At 46.3% G+C, this 25735-nt stretch overlaps 1 protein-coding gene across 2 annotated transcripts in view; it reads left to right on the top strand.

Moving 5' to 3' along the window:
* The window catches only part of FRMPD1 (FERM and PDZ domain containing 1), an 83892-nt gene extending 60640 nt beyond the window's left edge, over window positions 1–23252 (top strand). For both annotated transcript variants that reach the window (XM_080986665.1, XM_080986666.1), the window contains 10 exons: window positions 355–450; window positions 2300–2425; window positions 4065–4184; window positions 5656–5792; window positions 6687–6813; window positions 8251–8346; window positions 11094–11276; window positions 13413–13560; window positions 15520–16305; window positions 18734–23252. In XM_080986665.1, coding sequence (XP_080842791.1) covers window positions 355–450; window positions 2300–2425; window positions 4065–4184; window positions 5656–5792; window positions 6687–6813; window positions 8251–8346; window positions 11094–11276; window positions 13413–13560; window positions 15520–16305; window positions 18734–21069 — 4155 coding nt within the window. In that variant the 3' untranslated portion in view covers window positions 21070–23252. The remainder of the gene's footprint in view (window positions 1–354; window positions 451–2299; window positions 2426–4064; window positions 4185–5655; window positions 5793–6686; window positions 6814–8250; window positions 8347–11093; window positions 11277–13412; window positions 13561–15519; window positions 16306–18733) is intronic.
* Window positions 23253–25735: the final 2483 nt, after the last annotated feature.

The following is a 25735-nucleotide window of genomic DNA, read 5'->3' on the forward strand; positions in this document are numbered from 1 at the left end:
TAAGGAAGAGTTGTTATCAGAGTTCAAGAGCACATTCCAGCCAGGGAAAACCACTCCAGGTGCAAAGGAAGACCAGTGCAAAGTGTGACCTGGGGAGAGGGAAGAGCTCCGAAAGCCAAATAGAGGGGTCTGGGGGCCATATTCAGGCCCCCAGGTCCGGGGTCCTCGACCCTGGGCTAAGTGAAGCTTATTTTGTAGGTGTGATAATAATTGTATTAAGAGATCCCGTTGTTTGCCTTTGGGTCATATGTGATCGCCGAAGATGACATGTTCCCGATAGATCTGCCAAGCCAGAACACTTGAACCAAAGGAAAACACTGTATGGCGGCTAGATGGTGTCTTTTGGTCTTCCAGGGAAGTTCTCTGCTATGTATGCCCAACGTTCTCAAGGTGTATCTGGAAAACGGACAGACGAAAGCTTTCAAGTTTGACTCCAGCACTACTGTCAAGGTACTCTGAGCCGGACCCTAGATTTTACCTGTTATGTTTTGAGTTTTATTATATTGCAGAAAGTGCTGGGGCCTGATGCACAAATGAACATTTGGGTATTGAGAAGTGTCTTGGAAATAGAATATGGAGGTTGCACACACACACACCAGTCTTAAATGGGTGACTTGTGCCACCCCAGTAAAGCGCCGAGGGCCTTCTGGCGGTTCCCTCATTGCTAGAAGTGAGGTTACGGGAAACCAGACAGAGGGCCTTCTCGGTAGTGGCGCCCGCCCTGTGGAACACCCTCCCTTCAGATGTGAAGGAAATAAGCAGCTATCTTATCTTTAAAAGACATCTTAAGGCAGCCCTGTTTAGGGAAGTTTTTAATATTTAATGCTGTATTGTTTTTAACACTTGATTGGGAGCCGCCCAGAGTGGCTGGGGAAATAAATTATTATTATTATTATTATAAAGCACTTCCTACCTGTATCAATGCGGGACGCGGGTGGCGCTGTGGGTTAAACCACAGAGCCTAGGACTTGCCGATCAGAAGGTTGGCGGTTCGAATCCCCGCGACAGGGTGAGCTTCCGTTGCTCGGTCCCTGCTCCTGCCAACCTAGCAGTTCAAAAGCACATCAAAGTGCAAGTAGATAAATAGGTACCACTCCAGCGGGAAGGTAAACGGCATTTCCATGAGCTGCTCTGGTTCATCAGAAGCGGCTTAGTCATGCTGGCCACATGACCCGGAAGCTGTACGCCAGCTCCCTTGGCCAGTAAAGCGAGATGAGTGCCGCAACCCCAGAGTCGGCCACGACTGGACCTAATGGTCAGGGGTCCCTTTACCTTTTTACCTGTATCAATAGCCCCATTCAGGCAATTTTGCTCCCTCTCCATGTAACATTGTGCAAAGGGGTAGCAGGACTGTGCATGCTAGTGCCACCCCACTGTCCTGCCTCCTGCCAGCCCTGCCTTCATGCTATCCATGCACTGGGGAAAGAATTGATGGGGGGAGTCTGATGAGCACAGGGTCATGTGGGTATCCTACACACATTCAGTGGGCTTCTCTATTCAGACGTTCCCCAATGCATAGATAGAGTGCGGGTGGAGCTGGCAGGAGACCAGGTGATGGGTCTACAGTTGATGTGTAGGTAGAGAAATGCCCAACTAGGGGTTATTTGGTAAGCTTATCTAGTTTTGATTTCATGCTGTTTCTGTAGGATGCTCTGCCTGGTAGATTTTGCTGTGGCCTGATGTGTTTTATCACAAAAATCTATGTCCACCATCCGGTTATGCTTGCTTAAGTACCACTGGTTCTTTTTATTTTTATATTTTTTAATTGAATTTGTATGTCGCCTTTCATCTGAACATCACAGTGCAGTTCACAACATACAAATACAAAATGGGAACGCAAAATACAAAAACAAGGCAAGCATCCATAACTCTGTGATGGGTTGTACCCCATGCTAATATCTGTTTTAACCCATATGGGCGTGACTTATTCTCCCCCCCTCCCCAAATCATTATAAAATCCCAGTGAAACCCATGAGATTTGGGGTGCTTAGTAACCCCTGGAATTAGACAATCCATCGCAATGGGTAAGCTTTTGTATCAAGAAACCTGCTGTGCTCTGAAACATCTCAGATACATTTGAAAGGGTAGTTTGCCAAGGAATTCTCCCCATGGGTCAGCTCTGCCTCTCGCCCATTCTGCTGCCATTAACGGTGCTCCAGATCTGCCACCCAAGATGGACGCTTCACGTTGCCTGACGTGTACTCCCAGCTGCGGGAATATCCACGCGTAGCCCTAGATAATTTATCCAGGGGCATAGATTTGCTGCTTAATTTGTTGCTTTCCCATCAATAATTGGCAGGACATTATTCTCACTTTGAAAGAGAAGCTCTCCATCCGGAGTATTGGTTATTTTGCCTTGGTCTTGGAAGAGCAGTACAATGTGTTGAAGATGTATCTTCTGCATGAGGATGAACTCATTGGACAGGTCAGTTGCAGTACTTTTGGTGCTCCCATCAGCGAAGGGTGGTGGACAAATGGGAAGAGCAACAGGAAGTACATTACAGATTGATAACTTCCTGTTGCAGGGAGTTTGATCTACCCTCAATGCTTTGGCACAATGGCCCCTCTGATTTATTACTCCTAACGAGCTCCTTTACTAATCCAAGCCTTGGGCTCCATTCTGAGGGGAAAGGCAGGGCCCATGTTTAAATGTTAGTGCAATTATTTCAGCTGGATTTTTAAAATACAGTGGTACCTCGGTTTTTGAACATCTCAGAAGTTGAACATTTCAGTTTTTTAATGTCTCGGAAGTCGAAAATTTCGGTTTTCAAATGCCAAAAACCCGGAAGAAACTGCTTCGGTTTTTGAATGCTTTTTGGAAGTCGAATGTGCCACGCAGCTTCCGTATTGAGTCTTCTGGAAGTAAATGCTTCGGTTTTCAAATGTTTTGGAAGTTGAACGGTCTTCCGGAATGGATTACGTTCGAAAACTGAGGTACCACTATATGCAATTGCCTGTGTTGTATTGTGAAATCGCTTTGAGATACTTCATCGGAAGATATAAATAAATGATTGATCGTGCTAGTCCGTCTAGACTAGCAGCTACTAAAAGGGGGGGGTGGCTCCTCAGAATGTGGGGGTTGTGGGTGACTGAGAGCAGCTTCTTTGGAACCCTCCAATATGCCAATTCTCACAAGGATATGTTCCTGCTAGCATTTCAGAATAGTGTTACAACAGCCATGCATTCTGTTTGTCAAAGCAAATCTCTGGCCCCCTTTCTAGGTGTTGCTGGTGGTGGTAGCTCATAAGTCCTGACTTTATCATATGTTTCTTTGTTCTTTGTCTAAAACACCATTGGAATGTCCTTTGAGTCATACCAGACTTCAGGTGGACTTCAGGCAAATGGTCCCCCCCCCCCAATACACTCCAGATAATCCTGATAAATATACTGTTCTGCAAAATCTATTCCACTTCCACTATAGACAAGGGAGGTGCGAGGAGCTAAACTGGATAGTGAAACTCCACCCACTTAGCCCTAAGATATCATATTCAACAGTTACCCCAGTGCCAGGTTACCAAATAGGCAGAATAGGCACCTGCCTGTCGGCCCCATTCCTTTTTGGGGCCCCATGAAAACGGATCAGAATAGTATTGATTTGATCTTGAAAGAAAATGACAATCAAGCTTTGTTAAAAGAAGAGAAGAAGAAGAGTTTGGATTTGATATCCCGCTTTATCACTACCCGAAGGAGTCTCAAAGCGGCTAACAATCTCCTTTCCCTTCCTCCCCCACAACAAACACTCTGTGAGGTGAGTGGGGCTGAGAGACTTCAGAGAAGTGTGACTGGCCCAAGGTCACCCAGCAGCTGCATGTGGAGGAGCGGGGAAGCGAACCCGGTTCCCCAGAGTCCATTGCTCCTAACCACTACACCACACTGGCTCTCTCAATGTTATTCCACTAGAGCACACACACAAATTAAGAATTGCCCACACTTTCTCAAGCAACCATCTTTGCAAACCGTAAGAACTTGCTTATTACAAAAATGAGAGTGGACATTTTCAGGAAGCTGGATACCGAGCCAAATCACTGTGTTGTGGCGGTAATTCTCTTTTTTCTTCATTTCAGGTAGTTCAGAGGAAAGAGTCTCATGATTACCGCTGCCTCTTCAGAGTCTGCTTTATACCCAGGGATCCACTGGATCTATTGCAGCAAGATCCAGTTGCCTTTGAGTATCTCTATTTGCAGGTGATGTGGTAATGCATCATGTGTCAGTCTATAGCCCTGTGTGCCTTGGTTGGGGTTTTTAGCAACACCTAACAGGAACCCAAAAGGTATTTCTCAATATTATACTTTTGCCACAGCTCTGCTGCTGTCACATCCCACTGAAGTGTCTGCATAGATTAGCAACTGTGCATCACATACATAGCTCATAGATCCCACAAAAATTGTGCTTTTCATTTTTTTAAAAATGCATTTTCAAAACAAGATCCAAAACACAATGCACTTGGTAGGATTTTCAAATTTGCAGGTCTTGAGAACTTCAGCATCCATATTCAGATGTGAATCTGACTCAGATAATTTGATCTATGATTTTTTTTTACTTGGATTTTATCAAGGAGAAAAACCCAAAGCATGTATGTTGTAAATCTTCACAAATACAGTAATAGGAATATAAAAGCAAGTACATAGCATTTTGTATTTGTATATTCATTGTGCATGTTTATTCACATTTGTGTTTCATTACATTTTGAGAGTCATTGTTTTGGATTCCAGTGTGCTTGCATATGTATGTATATATTCATGTATGCATATGTAGGAGATGCTATGACTATGCAGCTTTGGCAAGCCACTGGGAAAAACAAACAATTACTGTTAGAATTGTTGCTAGGTGTCCTCTACCATCATCAGTGGTGGATTGGGGTCATCTTACAGCCTGGATGTAATGGTCTTATGGTAAAGGGGGTCTTTAGATGGTATTATGTATTACTACACAGCGTCTTAAAAAGCAGAGACATCACCTTGCCAACAAAGGTCCATATAGTTAAAGCTATGGTTTTCCCAGTAGTGATGTATGGAAGTGAGAGCTGGACCATAAAGAAGGCTGATCGCCGAAGAATTGATGCTTTTGAATTATGGCACTGGAGGAGACTCTTGAGAGTCCCATGGACTGCAAGAAGATCAAACCTCTCCATTCTTAAGGAAATCAGCCCTGAGTGCTCACTGGAAGGACAGATCCTGAAGCCGAGGCTCCAATACTTTGGCCACCTCATGAGAAGAGAAGACTCCCTGGAAAAGACCCTGATGTTGGGAAAGATGGAGGGCACAAAGAGAAGGGGACGACAGAGGACGAGATGGTTGGACAGTGTTCTCCAAGCTACCAGCTTGAGTTTGACCAAACTGCGGGAGGCAGTGGAAGACAGGAGTGCCTGGCGTGCTCTGGTCCAGGGGGTCACGAAGAGTCGGACATGACTAAACGACTAAACAACAACAACACTTTAAAATGTTATAAGCCAGATCAGCTGCATTTGGGGGCTCTCCTACTCGTTTTGCTGAGTGGGACCCTAGACTTCTGCCCTAAAGTTCTGCCTTGACAGGACCATTTACCAACTTCTGGGTTTGCGGAGAGCAGATGGAGTGGTTGCTTGTGGATGGGAATAGCTTGCATGAATGAAATGGTGTCTTTCTCATCTTGCTAACCTGGCTCTGTCATTTTCAGAGCTGCAGTGATGTGCTTCAGGAGAGATTTGCTGTCGAGATGAAGTGCAGCGTTGCTTTACGGCTGGCTGCGCTGCACATCCAAGAGCGGATTATCGCCTGTGCTCAGCCACAGAAAATCTCTCTGAAATATATAGAGTAAGTCACACTTCTCCGAATGTGGCAATGTACTTCTCTAGCCAAGTAGGTATGTGCAAAACTAGTGTCAAATAGGTGTTGAATTGCATAAAAGCTAGCGGAAATAACATACAAACATGCATTGTATTAGGGGAAAATGCTGAGCAATTTTTTATGAGGGCTTAGAAAACTATACCAAATTGAATTTAGGATTGGGGAAACTGAGAAACTGAGGCAGATTTTCCCATCTCTATGTCTTAGTGCCACAATGGCAACTCCTGGTGTGCTAATTTTTCCCCCATTGCATATGATCCCCTGCAATAATGATGGCACTGGTGGGGGAAAAGGAAAAAGCAAATGCTTCCTTTCACTATGCCATTAGGACACGGGTGGCACTGTGGGTTAAACCACAGAGCCTAGGACTTGCCGATCAGAAGGTCAGCGGTTCGAATCCCCGCAACGGGGTGAGCTCCCATTGCTCGGTCCCTGCTCCTGCCAACCTAGCAGCAGTTCGAAAGCACGTCAAAGTGCAAGTAGATAAATAGGTACCGCTCTGGCAGGAAGGTAAACGGTGTTTCCATGCGCTGCTCTGGTTCGCCAGAAGCGGCTTAGCCATACTGGCCACATGACCCGGAAGCTGTACGCCGGCTCCCTTGGCCAATAAAGCGAGATGAGCGCTGCAACCCCAGAATCGGCCACGACTGGACCTAATGGTCAGGGGTCCCTTTACCTTTACCTTTTAGCACCAGAAAGGCAGAGTCAAGCAGTTTCTGATCACCTCTATCATATGCAGCCAATGACCCCCCTCCCTCTCTGGGATGACTTTCTTTAAACACAAACAGTTCTGTAGGGTTATCCTCTCCGACATTTGCTCTCTGGTTTTGTTGTTGTTGTTGTTGTTTTGTTTTTGAACAGGAAGGACTGGGGAATCGAAAACTTCATTTCCCCAACTCTGCTCCGAAACATGAAAGGCAAAGACATCAAAAAGGCCATTAGCTTTCACATGAAGAGGAATCAACTCTTGCTGGATCCGAGACAAAAGGTAATGCTGCTTTAGCACATCTCAGAAAGATCCCTGACTGCTTTGTTTTACGGAGTTCGCTTGCTGCTGTTGAACAAATCTGTTCAGTGATCTTGATCAGTATTCTAGAGTAGTCTAGGTTCTCCATTCCAGATTTAGTGGACTAAAGTAAAGAACACAATGTGGAAAAGAGTTAGATTGGTTTGGCTGCATGCATGTGATGCAAGCTGAATATTAAACACTCTCCTCTTTTTTTGTGTATATATATATATATATATATATATATATATATATATGAATTTTCTGTTTTAAAATTTAAAGTAGTCATTTTTACATCCTTAACATATCCATGACTTCCCTTCTCTTTCCATGGTTCATTTTACATAACAGAAATCCCTGCATGTTTTACAAAAACCATACCATCCAGTATTCCATTATTGCAGCCATCAAAACTTATTTACACTGTTGAATTTGTCTTAATGCGGCCGGCATTTTCAGCTGTACACAGTTATTTCTCATATATTCAATAAACATTATTCTCTAAACATATGTTCTTCTTGTTCTCTTTTTCTATATGTTAAGTCTGCAAGCTGTGCATATGCTGTCAACTTAAGTTGCCATTCTTCTTTGGTTGGGACCTCACTCACTTTTTATTTTTGGGACTAACAAAACAGAGGCCGCAGTAGTGACATAAATAAATAACCTTTTTTGACACCTGGGAATTTTCATCTGACTTATCCCCAACTGAAAGGACTCTGGTTTGTGGGGGAAGAAGTACTTTTAAACATTTATTTCAATTCATTATGGATCATTTCCCAATACTCTTACCCTTTTACAAGTCCACCGCATATGAAAGAATGTTCCCAGAATATTAAACTCTTAAGCCTACTAAGTGACTCATACACTAGAGGTTGATCCAAACACCTGGCTAGCAGTGATGGGGCTTGGTAGAGCAATACAGTAGTACCTTGGTTTTTGAACAGCTTAGTTGCCGAACAAATAAGCTCCCTGGTTCTGGTTTTCCGCTTGAGTGCAGGAAGCTCCTGCAGCCAATGGGAAGCTACACCTTGGTTTTTGAACAGTTTCAGGAGTCGAATGGACTCCTGGAATGGATTATGTTCGAGAACCAAGGTACCACTGTATAGTCACCACCACTTGTACCAGGGTAGAAGGTAGGTCCAAGGACAAATTCCAGCCAGGCAAAAGTACTCAAGGAGCATAGGAAGAGGGGCTGGCAAGGGGTGTGGTTTGGGGAAAGAGGGTATGTCTGGGAAGAGGGTGTGGTCTGGTAAGACTCCCAAAGGTCATATGGAGAGACCTGGAGGTATGCATTAGTTCCCAGGGCTTCCCACCCCTGTCTTAGATTATCGTTTCAGCATTGCGTTGCTTTGCTTACCTTGATTTGTACAATAGCTGGTTTTCTGAACTATTGCTAAGCATTCCTCTCCACCATTGCAGCACCTCCTCTCAGCAGCACATGTGCGTCTGTGTTATCTGCAGATCCTGGGGGATCTGAAACTCTATGGAGGAAAGATCTTCAACGCCACACTAATGGTAAGGTCGTTATCTGTTTAACACAGTGTATCAGCAATCTTTGAAAGACACTTTTCATGTATTTTTTCAGCTCCTTTACTGTGAGAACTCAAGAGCGTGGAAGCAGTCTGGGTCCAGGGTAGGGATGGGCAAATTTGTCAGTTTTGGGTACTCGTCGTTTCTCACTTTTCCAACCTTGATTTCACTTCTCCACATATCCACCTCAGTCTGTGATTTATTTATTTTTAAAAGTCCTTAAGAAAATGCATCAGCATTTTGGAGCGAATTTCACCTAATAAGCAATTTTTGTATGCAGTGTTACCTAATATATGTTTCTTTGCAAGCTACTTTCCCTAATATAATGCATTTTAATGCTATTTCCACTAATATACACACACACACACACACACACACACACACTTCACAGGAGAACTGCAATGGAGGAGTTTGTCAAAATTACTTCCTTATTAAATTTCTATACAGTTGTACCTTGGTTCTCGAACATAATCCGTTCCGGAAGTCTGTTTGACTTCCAAAAACGTTCAGAAACCAAGGTGCGGCTTCCGATTGGCTACAGGAGCTTCCTGCACTCAAGCGGAAGCCGCGTCAGACGTTCGGCTTCCAAAAAACATTCAAAAACCAGAATACTTACTTCCGAGTTTTCAGTGTTCGGGAGCCAAAACGTACAAGTACCAAGGCGTTCGAGAACCAAGGTACGACTGTACTGCCCTCCAGTCAAAGATCACAGGGCAGTTTACAATATAGAAACACAAAAATAAATGCTCTTGCTAGGAGAATAGTAGAACCAGGTTCCAGAATAGGAAAACGGGTTTCATTCAACATAGCGCTAAATGGAGCATTTGTGCATGGAATAAGGTCTGCTTGTGCAACAAGACTCCCCCCACCCCCGGCCGCCAACTCTCCTTCTAAATCTGTTTTTGGGGGGGTTCCCCCAGTCCTCCGGAACAGATTTAGGTGGCGCAAGGGGAGAAGGCAAAATGTCTCATTGCATGAGCTAAATTTATTCTGCACATGCAGCAATTTAGCTGAATCCTGCCCATTATTTATATTATTTTTAGATGATAGCTCGAAAATTATGCTTAAAGGAGTATCTGAACTTTTCAGAAATGTCCGTTTGAGGTCAAAGGGCATTGAAACTAACTTGGTCAATGGCCCATTCTTTCTCTTTCCTTTATTGTCTTTTATTTTGCATTTAACATTTGCATTCATATATAGATATATAGATCAAATAGATCATATACAAATAGAATCCTCTGAATCCTTGGATTTCCCCTCAACCCTGCGTGGGTTCCAAAATTATTCTTTTCCAGCTGCATTGTATAATGTTCTCCATATTTCCTTAAAGCTCAATTTTTATTTTTATTTTTTTAAGAATAATTTTTTATTAACCGACCAATCACATCAAATCAAACCAAATTACATAAATTCCAAATTACACAGCCGAATTTTAAATTTTTGTTGGGGGTACCCATATTTCAAGTTCCGAAGTAGCCATATCCAGACGTTTTCCATGTAACATCACTTTCATACATCAAAACAGTCTTAGCGTCATTAATCTTCACCAATCTGCCTCCTTTCTCAAAACCTCTGAGGAGATTCACCAGGAATGCAGTCTGAAAACAAGTCCGTTCCTTCTCCCGGCTATAAATCCTTTGGCAAGATGGCGACTCCAAATTAATTACTGCGCCATTCCAAAAGCTCTTATTGCTTCTCGATCTCCATAAAGCATACTTTTGGTTAAAGTTTATCTCCACACAGACCTTAATCATCCTGCTTGGGTCAGTTCAACTGATGATTCTAATGAGGAGGGGTTCTTGTAAATCACATAGAAGGAAAGTAAAAAAGGTCCCCCCCCCATTCAGTCCCGTTGTCAACATACCCAGCCTTTGGTGTATCTTCATCGTAAAATATTCCTGTTTCTCCAACCCGTCTTCTTCTTTCGCAGAGGTCACTTAAATTAGCAGACTTCACTCCCCTTCTTCACTTGAAATATGTGCATTTGCTTCTTTTGTAATTAATTATTCCAAATTGCTGCAGCTAGTGCGCGATCAGAGACAGCGTCCAGGAGAGCCGAGGTCCACACAGGGGCATTCTGCCTAGGGCCCTCACCCCCTTCTTTTGAATGAGGGGGTGATTTATGGGCACAGCAGGCAAGGGCAGTGTTCCCCATTTCCTTGGGGCAACAAGGGAGGCTGCCTACTCCCATAACAGCCTCTTAATTACCCCGTGTGGGTCGGAGAGATGGTATTGTCGGCCATCTTCCAATGCGCCCCTAGTGGCAGCCCTTAAAGCTCAAGTCTTACCATAGTTCTTGTTACAAGTGGTGTCAAAATCCTGCCAATCTTTTTAATTGTTTCCAGTGTTCTTCTAAGTAACTTTTTAAAAATACCCCATTCTTTATTAAATTTATTATTTTATTGGTTTCTGATCTTCCCAGTCATTTTTGCCATTTCGGCACAGTCCACCATCTTTAATAACCATTCTTCTCTGGGAATGAGCCCACTGTTTCTCAATCAGTGTAGAGACTGAGTCACCCATTTCCATTCCTTGATTTGCAGTTGAGTGTGTTTACATTCTTCTTTGTAAAATATTGAGGGCGGTGGTAGAAAGTTTTGTCTGTGGTCTTTGATGCATGAGGGCTCATTCCCACATGCAAGTCCTCATTGACCATGAACACGCATGCATGGGATCTTACCATGGGTAAGAAGTTGTCCGCTGGAGTGTAAGCAAACTTTCCCTCCATGTAGTTGCAGGACAGAGAATCATGTCTGGCCCTCCTGGTGGGAGCCAAATATGGAATCAGCCAAGTGGTTAATAACAAACTGAACATAGTCACCATGCTGGCAGAATTTGCGAACATCAGCAGACTGGAGCTGACCGAAGAATCCGACAAAGTGAGCATGGTGAAAATCTACCTCCAAGATATCAAGGTAACTATGACTTTGACTTAAAGGTAAAGGTACCCCCTGACCATTAGGTCCAGTCGTGGCCAACTCTGGGGTTGCGGCGCTCATCTCACTTTACTGGCCGAGGGAGCTGGCGTACAGCTTCCGGGTCATGTGGCCAGCATGACTAAGCCGCTTCTGGCAAACCAGAGCAGCGCACGGAAACGCTGTTTACCTTCCTGCCAGAGCGGTACCTATTTATCTACTTGCACTTTGACGTGCTTTCGAACTGCTAGGTTGGCAGGAGCAGGGACCGAACAACGGGAGCTCACCCCGTCGCGGGGATTCGAACCGCCAACCTTCTGATCGGCAAGCCCTAGGATCAGTGGTTTAGACCACAGTGCCACCCGCATACTTACTTATTTTTATTTATTAAATGTGTATTCCACCCTATACCCACAGATCCCAGGGCAGTTCACAACACAGAATCACAATATAAAGAAAACAGAAAATACATAATAAAAACAAACACATTTCCGCAACACATTTTTAAAGGGCATCGGATGTCTGACAAAAGTTCTGGTTGAAGAGGAACGTTTTTGCCTGGCGCTTAAAGGTGTATAATGAAGGCGCCAGGTGAACTTCCCTGGGGAGAGCATTCCACAGATGGGGAGCCACGGCAGAGAAGGCCCTCCTTGTGTTGCCTCCCTCCAGACCTCTCAAGGAGGAGGCACATGAAGGAGGGCCTCAGAAGATGATATCAGGGTCTGGGTAGGTTAATATGGAAAGAGGCGGTCCTTGAGGTATTGTGGTCCTGAGCCATAACTTTAAGAATTCTTTGGACTATGGGTGGAAGGGAGGTCTATTTTACGTCACGTTTCAAAATCCACCATTCTGTGCTTTACTAAGAAAGAGGAAATGGACCCCCCCCCACCCAACGCAGACTGAAGGTGTAAATAGGTGAATGGACTGTATTTCTTAAAGCTACAATGGTCTCTGTCATGTCTCAATCTTCCAAAGGAACGCAGTCCTGGGTGAGTGCCTGGAACCCCTTGGACTCTTGCCACCGCTTGACAGAGAGAGGGGAAGGCACCCAACTTTTGTAACACCATGTTTGAAGCACATTCTTTCCCTCAAAGAATTCTGGGCGCTGTAGTTTCTCCTTCGCAGAGATAACAATTCCCAGTGTAGCCTTATTAGATTATACCGATTGGCGGGGTCTGCGTTGGAGGGAGAAAGGAAGTCAAATGACACCGAGGTTGATTCAGAGAAAGAGTTTATTCTGCTCTCCGGATAGCAGAAGGCACTTGCATGGTCAGTTCACAGCAAGTCCAAAGAAATGAGAGATTTCATGCAGTATATATATCCTCCAGGCACCCTCTCCCCCTTCCCCAGGAATCCAACCACGTCAGCTTATACACGTAAACTGACATCCATGACCATAAACAGATATTCCTGTTCCGGTACTCTTGACCATAAAGGTTGTTCCTGTTCCTATACTCTTATCTTGGGGCAGGAGGTCACCAACTCTAAGAGCACTCCTGGCGCCGTTCCCGGGTCTCTTGTCAGACCTGACAAGGTCTGTGCGTCTTTGTGGTCAGGATGTAAGATAAGACCCAGACGTGCCATCCCTGCTCCACTCGGAACTGGCAAGGCCATCCATTGCCGTCACGGACTGATAAAGGAGAGGGCTTTGAGCACTTGTTTATACAGCTGGCTTTCTGTTTATACATTGACTCAAGAGCTCAAGTTAATGCATTTTAGAAATGCTCCCTTGGAGGAGGAAAAATGAGGATTTTAGGTCCCGTTTCAGACTGACTGCACAGAAACCCATTTCTTCACCAGCAACCCTCAACAAACTCCAGTAATGTGCTTCAGATGTGCTTTCAGGGTATATTTTGTTCACAGTATGAACAAACCAGAAGCTGGAACCAGATTGAGGGCACCTTCTCCTATTGTTTTGCAAACCATAATAAATGCCCGTTGCATTTCTTCCTCCTTGGGCCACACGTGTGAGTGTACATAGACAACGTGTGTGGACACACTCACCACACATGGAGTTGTAACATGTACATGAGCATTTCATGCGTGGAAAAGGTGGCACAGGCAAAGAAGGTTTCTTAGTGTGGGTGAGGGTTTGTGCAGATGCCTTCAGCTCTCTTTTTCTTCCCCTCCTTCAAGCTGCTGACTCTGCTGCTGGAAACGAACAACGCCAAAGACCTGGCTTGTCTCATCCATGGCTACTGCAGGCTGTTTGTCGATTCGAGCAGTTCCATATTCGTCTGGGGGGAGAAAAAGCCTCCGGTGCATCGTATCTCCGCCGAGGAAGGTAAAAACAACCCGAGAGCAGTGACCAAACAGTTAGGAAGACTCTTACAGTCCCGAGAACCGAGGTACCGTATTGGCCTGAATATAAGCCTCACTTTCCCCCCAAATTCCGACCATGAAAAGTTGAAGTGTGGCTTATATTTACGACCTCACGGTATGCAGCCAGGAGCAGGGCAAAGCAGCACCCACCCCATCATAGCTGTCACCCGTCCCTTATTTGGTGGGAAAGTCCCTTATCCCAGCGCCATGTCCCGCTGCTGTCCCTTATTGATGATGTCCCTTAAATTTCCCAGGTTTCAAAGGAAGCAGCTCGTCTCCCTCCCTCCCTGCCAGCCAGGGAGGAGGGAGGTTCCAACTGTGTTGCTTGGCTGCGTTGCTCACCCAATAAGGAGTCTAAGAATGACGGGGGGTGGAGCTTGCATGCCTTGTGCCGATCAAATCGGCCGCGTTGCGTGGGGACTCGGCTTTGCTCAGCGCTTCCCAGCGGAGAGGTGACGGTGGTTTTCCTTGCTGGGTTGCTGCGCTGTGGGAACCACAGCTTGAGCCTTTGTTTGGCTGCTGGCTGGGCTTTCTGCCTTTGGCTCGGAGGTGCTCAGAAGTTGAACATACCTGTGCCCAAAAAATCCCTTATTTTGGCTGCTGATCCCTTATTTTCGAGGCTGCTGGTCCCTTATTTTCAAATCTGTAAGTTGACAGCTATGCACCCCATGCGTAGTCCTGTCCTCTCCCCCAAGACTGGGAAGGGAGAGCGCAAGGGGGAGGCCACTAGTATGCAGCCAGGAGCAGCGAGGAATGGAGTGGCTTATATTCGGGTATTTTTTCTTTTTTTTCTTTTCCCCCCTCCAATTTTAAAGATGCTGATTATATTCAGGCCGATACGGTATTTGTGTTCTGTGTTATAAATCAAGCACTGCTAGGAGTTTCTTCTTTTCATTTTCCAATGTATTTCTTATCAATTAAAAAATCGGTGTGACACAAGTAGGTTTTTATTCTGAATATGTAGCCCAGAGGAAAAAAGTCTTGAGAACCACTGCTCTAGGCAGTAATGCAGACCTGAACAACTCTAGACGAGCCATATTTCCCTTTAAAAAAATAAAAATACATTTTATACATTTTTTTTTAATTTTGACAATGGAATACAGCGGTATAAATCCATTCCGGGAGTCCATTCCAAAACCAAAACGTTCCAGAACTATGGCGCGTTTTCCCATAGAAAGAAATGCAAAATGGATTAATCCATTCCAGACTTTTAAAAACAACCCCTAAAACAGCAATTTAACATGGATTTTACTATCTAACGAGACCACTGATCCATAATATGAAAGCAATAATCAATGTACTGTGCAATAAAATAAATAAGACAGTATTGTAGATGATCAAAGTTAAAATATATTTTTTTCTTACCTGCACTGATGATAGTCATTGTTTGGACTTTTGTTGGGCTTTTATCCATTTCCACAGTCATACAATCAACCAGTAGCTGAATTGGGTTCCACACAATGACAAAAACAAATTAACCAAAAAAGCCACAAAAACAAAAACACAAAATAAATAGAAAAAACAAAAGCGCCAAACAAATAGAAAAAACAAAAGCGCCAAACTTAATCCGTTCCATGGTCTGTTTGACTCCCGAAATGTTCGAAAACCAAGGCGCAGCTTCTGATTGGTGCAGGCGCCCTGGAAACAATAGCTGACAGCTTCATGGAGGCTGAAGGGATGTTTGGCTTCCGCAAAACGTTTGAAAACCGGAACACTGGGTTTCTGGGTTTTTGGCGTTTGGGAACCAAGGTGTTTGAGAACCAAGGTACCCCCTGTAATCATAAATGAATAAGAATAAAAATGTGCACCCCACCACCGAGACCATTCCATTGTAACTATCCAACCTCCCAAAATTTCAACACCTCTTGCGATGCTTTGACCCCTTTCCGACAAGCCCTTATTTCCATCTCTTGCTCGGCAGGGTATGAGTCAAGGACCTGCAGTGATTCCGAAGAGTCGTCTGAGCCGGATTCCTCCTTGGACCGTTTTTCAGACACGCAGTCGCCCCGGCACAACTGCACCAGCCCCCTGCCTGAGGATGAAGAAGAGCAGGAGGCGCTGCAGCAAGAAAGGAAGGATGTGGAGAGCGAAGGGACGAGCTTTTGCAACGGGTACGACAACACAAACGACAGCTTGTCGGAAGCCTCTGACTCGGCCAACACGGAGAGTCGGGGGCTGAAGACCAGCGGTTCGAGCGACTCTCTGGACGCTCTCGAAGAGGACGATTTGGAAACGTGCTCCTCGAGCAAGCCAGAGTTTTTCCACCTGTATGCCCCCACCCTTCAGGAACTGATGGGCAATGGCAAGGCCTTCTTGGGTGCAGACGGAGAAGAGGGAAACCGAGTGATGCAGGAGTCTGTGTTCTCCTTCCTCCTGCCACCCCAGCCACTTGCGCAGCCGGACGGAGACTTCCGAAGGGAAACTGAGCTGGCCGCTTCTGCTCTGGAGTCCAAGCTGTCGGAGAGCAACATCATGGAGTACTACAGCCTTTGTGCCAACATTTCCCCAGCCAGCAGCGGAGAGAAGACCGCCCAGAGCGACAGCCCAGAGGGTGGCTCTTTGAACGGCCCCGAGGGAGACGAGGGGCTCTGCGGAGGTGGCATGCGGGGCTTTATCTTGGCTCCGCCCCCCGGCTTCGGAGATGCCAGCTCAGACGAGGAATTCTACGACGCGGCCCGAAGGGTGACACAGGCAGAGGCGCAAGCAGGTGAGGCCAAAGGGATTCCCCGGGGTGGGGGGTCATGATCAGTTGATGGATTGATTGACAGATTGCACTGAACTGTCGCTTTACTTTTACAAACAGAGCCTAGGACTTGCCGATCAGAAGGTCGGCAGTTCGAATCCCCGCGACGGGGTGAGCTCCCGTTGGTCAGTCCCAGTTCCTGCCAACCTAGCAGTTCGAAAGCACGTCAAAGTGCAAGTAGATAAATAGGTACCGATCCAGCGGGAAGGTAAATGGCGTTTCCGTGCGCTGCTCTGGTTCGCCAGAAGCGGCTTAGTCATGCTGGCCACATGACCCGGAAGCTCCCTCGGCCAATAAAGCGAGATGAGCACCGCAACCCCAGAATCGGTCACGACTGGACCTAATGGTCAGGGGTCCCTTTACCTTTACCTTTAACCTTGCAAAATGGTACGAAGATTAAAAGCAGGATAAAATCAAGAGAGAATACAGTGGACACTCGGGTTGCAAACAGGATCCGTGCAGGACGCACGTTCGCAACCCGCAGCACCACGTCTCCGCACGTGCGGGTCACGATTCGGCACTTCTGCGCATGCGCAAAGTGCAATTTAGCATTTCTGTGCATGCACGAGCGCCGAAACCCGGAAGTAACCTGTTCCGGTACTTCCGGGTTCGGTGCAGTGGGCAACTCGAAATCGCGCAACCCGAAGCGTCTGTAACCCGAGGTATGACAGTAAAGTCTTTAATACACAGTGCCTTGCGCTAAATGTGAAGAGGACACAGGGAAACGGAAGAAAGGGAGGAAGGAACAGTGGTATTTCGTTCCTGTTATTTTTTTTAACACCTTTATTGAAAGTTCAAAAATGCATAATTATATATGCACTCAACATTGTGAAACATAAATGAAAGGAAGAGAAAGAGAAACAGAACCCATGTAGAAGGGAAAATAAAGGGGGAGGGGAAATCTTGATCCTGATGAATTGGGAAAAATAAAAATGTGGCTCCCTTCTACGATAGAATTGAAGATTTATACAAACCCGCAACATATGAACAACTTGCATATAAATGCAGACTTACCATGGAGAAATTCAATGATATTTGGAATCCATTCTTACAAATACTGTAATAGGTTAAGATCTGGTAAAGTACAGTAACAACCTTGTAAAGTATACAGTTTCGGGTTTCTGTTATTATGTTGAGGAGGAAACCTCAATTAAGAGTTTGATGATGATGATGATGATGATGAAACAGAATAAAACCCCCCAAACGCATCCATATATTAAAAATGCAGGCCTAATGCATCTCACCTGTGGAAAGAGGCCACAAATTAACAACCGAAAACCTGGGTAACGAAAAATGTTGTGGCAAGCTCCTGAAAATAGATAGCGATGGCGCCTGGCCTAGCTGCCTGGAGAGAATATTCTGTGAATGTACTGATTGTGAAGATAACACAAGAACGGCTTTAAGTGAGGTGCCACAGAGACAGGGAAATGGGGGGTGGACTTTCAGCCCGATTCAATTGTTCTTTTGTTTTGACTTTTAGTCTGAGGACTAGAGACCAGCAAGGACAGTAAGGTAAAAGTAAATGGACCCCTGACCATTAGTTCCAGTCATGACCAACTCTGGGGTTGTGGCGCTTATCTCGCTTTACTGGCCGAGGGAGCTGGCGTACAGCTTCCGGGTCATGTGGCCAGCATGACTAAGCCACTTCTGGCGAATCAGAGCAGCGCACGGAAATGCCGTTTACCTTCCCGCCGGAGCGGTACCTATTTATCCACTTGCACTTTGACGTGCTTTCGAACTGCTAGGTTGGCAGGAGCAGGGACTGAGTAATGGGAGCTCACCCCGTCATGGGGATTCGAACCGCCGACCTTCTGATCGGCAAGTCCTAGGCTCTGTGGTTTAACCCACAGCGCCACCCGCGTCCCTTCAAGGATAGTAGTGGATAGTAGCGGGTTGCAAATAATAATTCTTAACATAAATGTTGTGCTTTCACATTTGTGAAGTGTTTCAGGCAAGTATTTATGTATCCATGCACGTACAGTGGTACCTCGGGTTAAGAACTTAATTCGTTCTGCAGGTCTGTTCTTAACCTGAAACTGTTCTTAACCTGAAGCACCACTTTAGCTAATGGGGCCTGCCGCCGCGCCGCCGGAGCACAATTTCTGTTCTCATCCTGAAGCAAAGTTCTTAACCCGAGGTACTATTTCTGGCTTAGCAGAGTCTGTAACCTGAAGCACCTGTAACCTGAAGTGTCTGTAACCCGAGGTACCACTGTATATCGCTTAATGCCAAAGTAGACATCTAAGCAGTTTACAAAGCCTTAAAAACTGGTAGTGCAAACACTGAGGTATCAATAGCCACTGGTTTTAAACGAACAGATCATTTATCCTCATAATATTTTTTTTAAATAACATTTCTTTCTTCACACTGATAGTCTCTTCCTTATTTTTAGGTTCTGCAGGCCCGGCCCAGCCAAATGTACAAGACTGCAGCACCCTGAAAGTGTCTTCCAGCTGCAGCTCAGGTGAAAATGTTCTGTCAAGGCAAAGCAGGAGGACAAAACACAGGCCAGAAAAGGAGCCAAGGTGTGGCAACAGCAGCCTGAGGAAGAGGAGGTCTTTCCTGGAGACGAATTACACCTCCCAAGTTACTTTCCCTCAAGCTCCAACTCAGTCCCTAGAAAACATTGATCAGTTGTCCTGTGAAGGAGAACCTGAGTCTTCAGGTCTTTCCTCCTCACCCGTTGTGGCCTCTTTGAGGGACCCTGAGACAGATTCTGCTCTCCTTGAGGTCGAACAAATAGCTCAGATAGCCAAAAATACACCTGTCTTAATGGAGATGGAGCCCGATTCACTAGAAACCAAGTCATTAACCGATTCAGTTGTGTGTCCTGTCTTGGCCATTCGTCTTCAGGGTGCTCAGGAAGGGATAGAGAATTCAGACTTTGCCCATAGCTCTTTCTCCACAGTGAAGCAAGACGGTGGTTTAGCTGTGTCAGAAATCTCCTTTCATGACCTTGACACCACTTACAAAGAAAAACCAGAAGGTCTTCCAGAAACAGCTAGCCGAGTTCAGGACCATTGTGTCTCTGGAGGAAAGAAAATATCTGGCAGTGCAGCAGGGACAGCAAAAGTCTCACGTGAAGCAGGAGGAGTCAGCTATGTATTGATTGAGGAGATAATACACACCACTACCAAACCCTCCGGGTCTCTGAACAGCTACCAAGGGAAAGTGTCGCCTCGCGTGCCAACCTCGGAACAGGATCTCCTTCCTGCTGAGAAGGTGGAGAAATACGAGCAGCTTGTGCTAGGTCCCTGCAAAAGAATCAAAGGTGACCTGGCCTCTCGTGGCTCAAGCCAGGCACCTCCCGGAAACTTACTGCTCCAAGAAGACACCAGCAAAACGCTGAGTGAAGGCTCTGTAGCAACATCTGAAGATGCCAAACGGCTGGGTTTCTCCAAAGCAAATGAGCTCCTTTCCAAGTGTGATGGTGCTTCAGGGATCAAGACACACCACTCTCAGCTTGGCTTTAGTTCAGTGGGAGGTCAAAGAGAAACACAGCAGAAGGTAGATGACAAGCACCAGAGAATTGTTGGCCAAAATGACCTGGTTGCAGATCAGGTCTCTTTAAACGATGATGTCCCAAGTCAATGGTCGTCGTCAACCATGACTCCTCCTCTGGATAGGTCTTCAGAGCTTGCTGGGGACCAGAAGCCAGAGGAGAGAGTGCTCACAAATGATGCCTCCCATGTGGATTGTAAAAATAAACTTCCCAGTCCCCTAGTTGTCCCTACAGAGAAGAGTGTGGAGCAGGGAAAAGCTGTCATTTCAGATGGAGTGGATGGCTTTTCGCATGACAATCCGTGTAAGTCTACAAGGCTCAGTGAGGAAAGCGGTATTTCAGAGTTGTCTTTTTTGTGTTCTGGTAACTCAAGAGATGATGCTAAAGGACCAGTGAGCTCTAAGACCACAGTGTCTCCACCTGCAGTGAACACCGCAGAGTCATTCTCGCCAGAACATAAAACAGACAGGTGCAGTTGCCGGTTGACGTATGCAAGTTGTTTCCATGGGCTAGACGAGGCAGAATTAGAATTTGCCGGTCCAGTTGCACGTGGTCCTTCTGAGGAGCCGTTAACAACCCCACCAACAACAAGAAGTTCTCCGTCTTTAGATATTAACTCCACGAGATTTATTCTAGAGCATAACTACGTGAATGGTAACCCCAAAGACTGTAGAAATCACGCCTTGCTTCCAGACTCTCATATTCAAGTGCTGAGCTGTTTAAAGGATAGAACGTGTGCCTCACCTTTTGACTTCCACCAGTTGCTAGATAATATTATAGACCTACAGGGAATTTTGCGGCAGTTTGGGGGAAGCAGAATAAAGCACCCTCGGGATAAATGTTTGGCCCATTTTTCAGAAAACAAGAACACCTTGCACACAGAATCACAAAGGCTGATGTCCAGTTGCCAGAAAGTTATCAAAGCACACGGGCCTTCCTCGGAGATGCAAAACGCCATTCGGGAGACCTTCCAGAACCTTCTCCGGCTGACCGAAGTGTGCTTTCAGTTCACAAACTGTGGCCTTTGCAGCAAGAGGCACAAAGACCTCACGGTCAACCTGAGAGATGTCGCGTACAGCTATCGCCAGTTTGTCCAAGCGGCACAGCAAGCCTGGGAGAGGGGCTATCCCCAATTGAGCATAAGACTCCTTGTGTGCCAGTACACTGCCCTCAGTGCAGCCCTCTTCTGCCTCATGCAACGATTCAGGGACTCATCTTGTGTATGAGATGGGAGGACTTTGCACAGGTGGCTGTCCGACTTTCAATGGGGAACGACCTAGCCAAGTGTCTGTCCTTAAAAGCCCACCTCCCAGTCAAGACAAGCTGATATGTAACAGCTGGACTGAAGCAAGCAATTGAACAGTCCCCCTCTCTAATGGATATCAGTGCTCAGTGCTTAAATGAGTTGAACTTGACAGGATTGCTCAGCCTTCATGCAGAATAGTATTTTGGTGCATGTCCAACTTGCTTCCCCCGCCCCCCCCCCGTGTGCCACCGGTAAAGAACACAAGAGATTCGTCTCTATTGCGTGACTCAGGTTGTAAACAACTGCAGTTATATGCATGCAGTCTCCAGTGTCAATTTGCCGCTAACCCATAATAGCTGAGAGAGAGTGCTGTCTGTCGCCCGGACTGAAGTACTGAGAACATTCTAAAGTTATAGTTTGGGTGTGCCAACCTGCACAGATATCAGCCAAGGTTGAGGGAAGTGCATCAGACGATTCAGTGCGCTTGGGTGAAAATCAGGGCTCCTCATGCTTAAGCAATGCAGACTGGGATGGATTTTCAAACAAAACAACACAGAGAGCAGATAATTATCTAATCCAAGTGGCTCCAGTGTAGGGGACAGAGTGCCTCATTGTACCTATTGGACTCCCATCGCCCAGGGGTGCCATCTTGGGCAGCTAGGCCCGCCCCAAAAAAGTTCAATATTCCGCAGCCTGTGGCAGGCCCCATTGGGCCTTCCCACAGGTGTGGCGGTGTTGGGAGATGCTGTGCAGTTTAGTGCGACCTCACGCCAAGCGCACTGGTCGCCGGGGCATCTCCCGGTGCTGTGTGGCCCAGCAGGAGGCTGCAGCAGTGTGCACAGTGTTGGGAAATGCCGTGGGGACCAGTGTGCAGGCGTGAGGTCGTACCAAACTGCGCAGGAGCTCCCGACAGTGCGAAGGTCAGTGCAGCCTTCTGCTAGACCAGGGGTGGCCAACTCACAAGAGACTGTGATCTACTCACAGAATTAAAAACTGGCAGTAATCTACCCCCTTTCTGGGGGTTCGGGTCAAAGTAGTTGAGCTTGTTTTAGGCAGGAAAGCCCTGATTTTTGAGGATTCACGCCTAAGCTCAAGGGAGAAAGGGGATCAGCCACTCATCAACAGATCGCTGGGGAAACAAACAGTAAACTCTGTCTTCCATTCTGCAGATCGTGCAACAATGGAGGGCAGGGTGAGGGGGCGGGGCTGGATTCTCTTTTATCAACACTAAGGAAAGGGACCAAGTGATCGACCGCAATCTACCAAAACCTCCCAGGGATCTACCAGTAGATCGCGATCGACCTGTCGCACCGGCCTCACAAGACACACATGATATCACATATGCACGCCAGGCCCTCTCAGTCTTTGAAGCAACCCAGCACCTGTGCCAATGCTCATCAACCCCAGCCAGCATGGTCAGTGGGCAGGGATGATGGGAGTTGTAGTCCAGGTTAGCTACCCCTGACTCCCCAGCAGTGGCCCGTCAGTGGACATGGCTGACTGGAAGTGATCCAGAAAGTTGACGGTGCACACTTCCTGCCTCACAGGAAGTGTTGTGAGATGCTTTCCTTTGCTTATAGCCACTTGCTTCAGTGCCACAGGGAGGAGCTGTCATGCTGGACATGCCTCCTCATTGGATTTTAGTACAGTCATACCTCTGGTTACAGCCGCTTCAGGTTGCGATTTTTTGGGTTGCGGACTGCCAAAACCCAGAAGTACCTCAACGGGTTACTTCTGGGTTTCGGCAGTTGTGCATGCGCAGAAGCGCTAAATCACGCTTTGCGCATGCGCAGAAGCACCGAATCACAACCTGCGCATGCACAGACGCGGGTTGCGAATGCAGCGGGTTGTGAATGTGCATCCCGCGTGGATCACGTTCGCAACCCGAGCGTCCTTGGAATTTCCTTGGAAAATGGATTTCATTAGCAGCCAGTATTCTGAAAGCGACATAAAGGTAGTTACTTGAGAAGCAGAATCTGTCCACTGCTTGTTACCTTTCCACAAACTCTTAGCTGCACTTATAGAGGGACGCCCCCCCTGCTGGCTTTTCATCTGTCAGGACTCCTGTGTATGTACTCTTGTCTACTTCATGCATCTCGTTTGGATTGACCTGTTGTCTTCTCAAAGTTCCTGCCACAATAAACCAGTTGGTTTTGTCATAGAGCTTTCTTTGTCTGAGTTCCAGTCGGTCAGCCCTCACCAGAAACGGTTTATTTTAAAAGCAAATAAACACCCCCCCATCCAAAAGCTACATTTAGAGTCTTAAAATTGTAGGGTACTTTGGCAATAGCCACAAGAGCTTGAATTTGGTACCCACGTGATGGATTGCGGGTGATAGGAGGGTACAGGGGTTCCCCCCAAGCAGGATAATCAGTGAGTGAGATTGCCTCTGGATGCTTTGGAATAAGACATCCCGGCATGGCCGGTGGTCAGGGATGATGGGCGTTGTACTACAAAACATCTGAAGGGCAGCACATTGGCTACCCCTAACTTTTAAACAATCACTGTTCACTAGAAACCAACCAGGTCTCTGGTGGAAACCTCATTAAACATCTTGCAAGGAAGCAGAACCAAGAGATTTGGGGAATCCAGACTCATGATAGACAGGCAAGGAAGGATGCAAGTGAGCCCCAGGCACAAAATTAATATAGTAAAAAAATTAAGTAGTACTCAAAGAATCAGAGCTGGAAGGGATGCAGGGGATCATCAACCCTTGCAATGCAGAAATATGCAGCTGTCCCTTTTGGAACCTGCAACTTGGCGTTATCAGCACCACACCCTAACCAGCTGAGCTGATTGCACTGATTTTGAGGAAAACAGATCTTTACTCGATATTAAAATGAGCGAGTCCTTCATAGGCTGTGAACCTTCCACCCCATTGTAAACTGATAATAAATTGACTGGGTCGAGGAGCTGGAGATGGCATTATAAGTGGTCCACGTTTCGCAAGCATACAGTAAGGTTGCTAGTAGAATAGCATTGTAAACAAGCATTTTGGTTTCCCTGCGAATGTCCCCGTCCTCAAACACTCTGCACTTCAATTGGGAAGAAGACAAGGAGAAACTTTAGTGGTCTTCAAATTTCAGGTAAGCCCACACCAGGTGTCAGCCCCATTCTCACTGGAGGCCCCATGGGAGATGGAGGATCCCATTCTCTCACCCTGCTAGGCATAACCTAGATGAGATGACCCGGCACATTTGGATGCCTGACAAAGAAAATTTGTATGATTAAGACAAATGTAATAAATGAAATGACTGATGCGTTACAGTCCTGTCCTAAAGTCCCTAATCCATCACTGTAGGTTCTCCTCCACTTGAGCTACACATTCATGGAAGGGTCACAGTTCAGTGCTAGAGCTTCTGTGTCCTGGACTGTTGATGAGTGGTCAGAAGAAGACCACTTCTTCTATTGAGGAGGTAAAGAGGAGGTGTTGGAAGCTGAGGAGGTAACAGGGCTTAGTGAGCTGGGAGAGTCTGTAACAGAAGTCCGGAATCGGAGGCAGGAGAGGATGGGAGCCAGGAGACATGAGATTACTCTGGTGAAGAGATGTCTCCCCCTCCTGTTGCAACTAGTTCCCCAAATCCCAGAACCAGAAGAGGCATGAAACAGGAGGAGCAAAGACAGGCATGTAGGCGCAGTCTCCGATTGCTTGGGGAAAGCCCTGGAGAGGACGAGACATTGACGGCTGTGAGGAAGTGAGGACCTTTTGTCTCTGCACCTGATTTCATGGAGGAAGACCTACCAGGAATGAGCTGCTGTGTTCATTAGGCCTGGCACTCAGCCATTGTGTTTTTGCTAATAAAGAATTGCATAACTCCAACTTTGAACTGTGTAACTGACTGTCCGGCTCACTCTGTGACAATACAGTGGTGCCTCGCAAGACGAAATTAATCCGTTCCGCGAGTCTCTTCGTCTTGCGGTTTTTTCATCTTGCGAAGCACAGCTATTAGCGGCTTAGCGGCTTAGCAGCTATTGGCGGCTTAGCGGCTATTAACGGCTTAGCGGCTATTAACGGCTTAGCGGCTTAGCGGCTTTAAGAAAAAGGAAACAAACTCGCAAGAACTCGCAAGACGTTTCGTCTTGCGAAGCAAGCCCATAGGGAAATTCGTCTTGCGGAACGACTCAAAAAACGCAAAACCCTTTCGTCTAGCGAGTTTTTCGTCTTGCGAGGCATTCGTCTTGCGGGGCACGACTGTAAATTAATAATAATAATAATAATAATAATAATAATTTATACCCCGCCCATCTGGCTGGGCTTCCCCAGCCACTCTGGGCGGCTTCCAGAAAAATATTAAAATACTGTAATACATCAAACATTAAAAACTTCCCTAAACAGAGCTGCCTTGGCACATGGAAAGTCTCAATCCCAAGCATCTCAAGCTGGGGCTGGGAATGCCCGATCTGCAGTCCTGGAGAACTGCCACTTGGTATAAGGCATCGCTCTCTTGACACACAGAACTAGAATGTCATTTAACCAGCTTCCTTCCCGCTAAGGGGTTGGAAGCGTCATCCACCCATTAGCCAATGGTTGGACACTTGCTTGTTTTTTTGGGGGGGGGGGGTTGACAGGGGTTGTTTGTTTTTTAATTACATGATCAGGAAACACTAGTCACCCTGCCTGCACTCATTCAAGCCTGACTGCACAA

This window comes from Podarcis pityusensis, assembly GCF_964106645.2.
Source record: "Podarcis pityusensis genome assembly, chromosome: 17".
NCBI lineage: Eukaryota > Metazoa > Chordata > Lepidosauria > Squamata > Lacertidae > Podarcis > Podarcis pityusensis.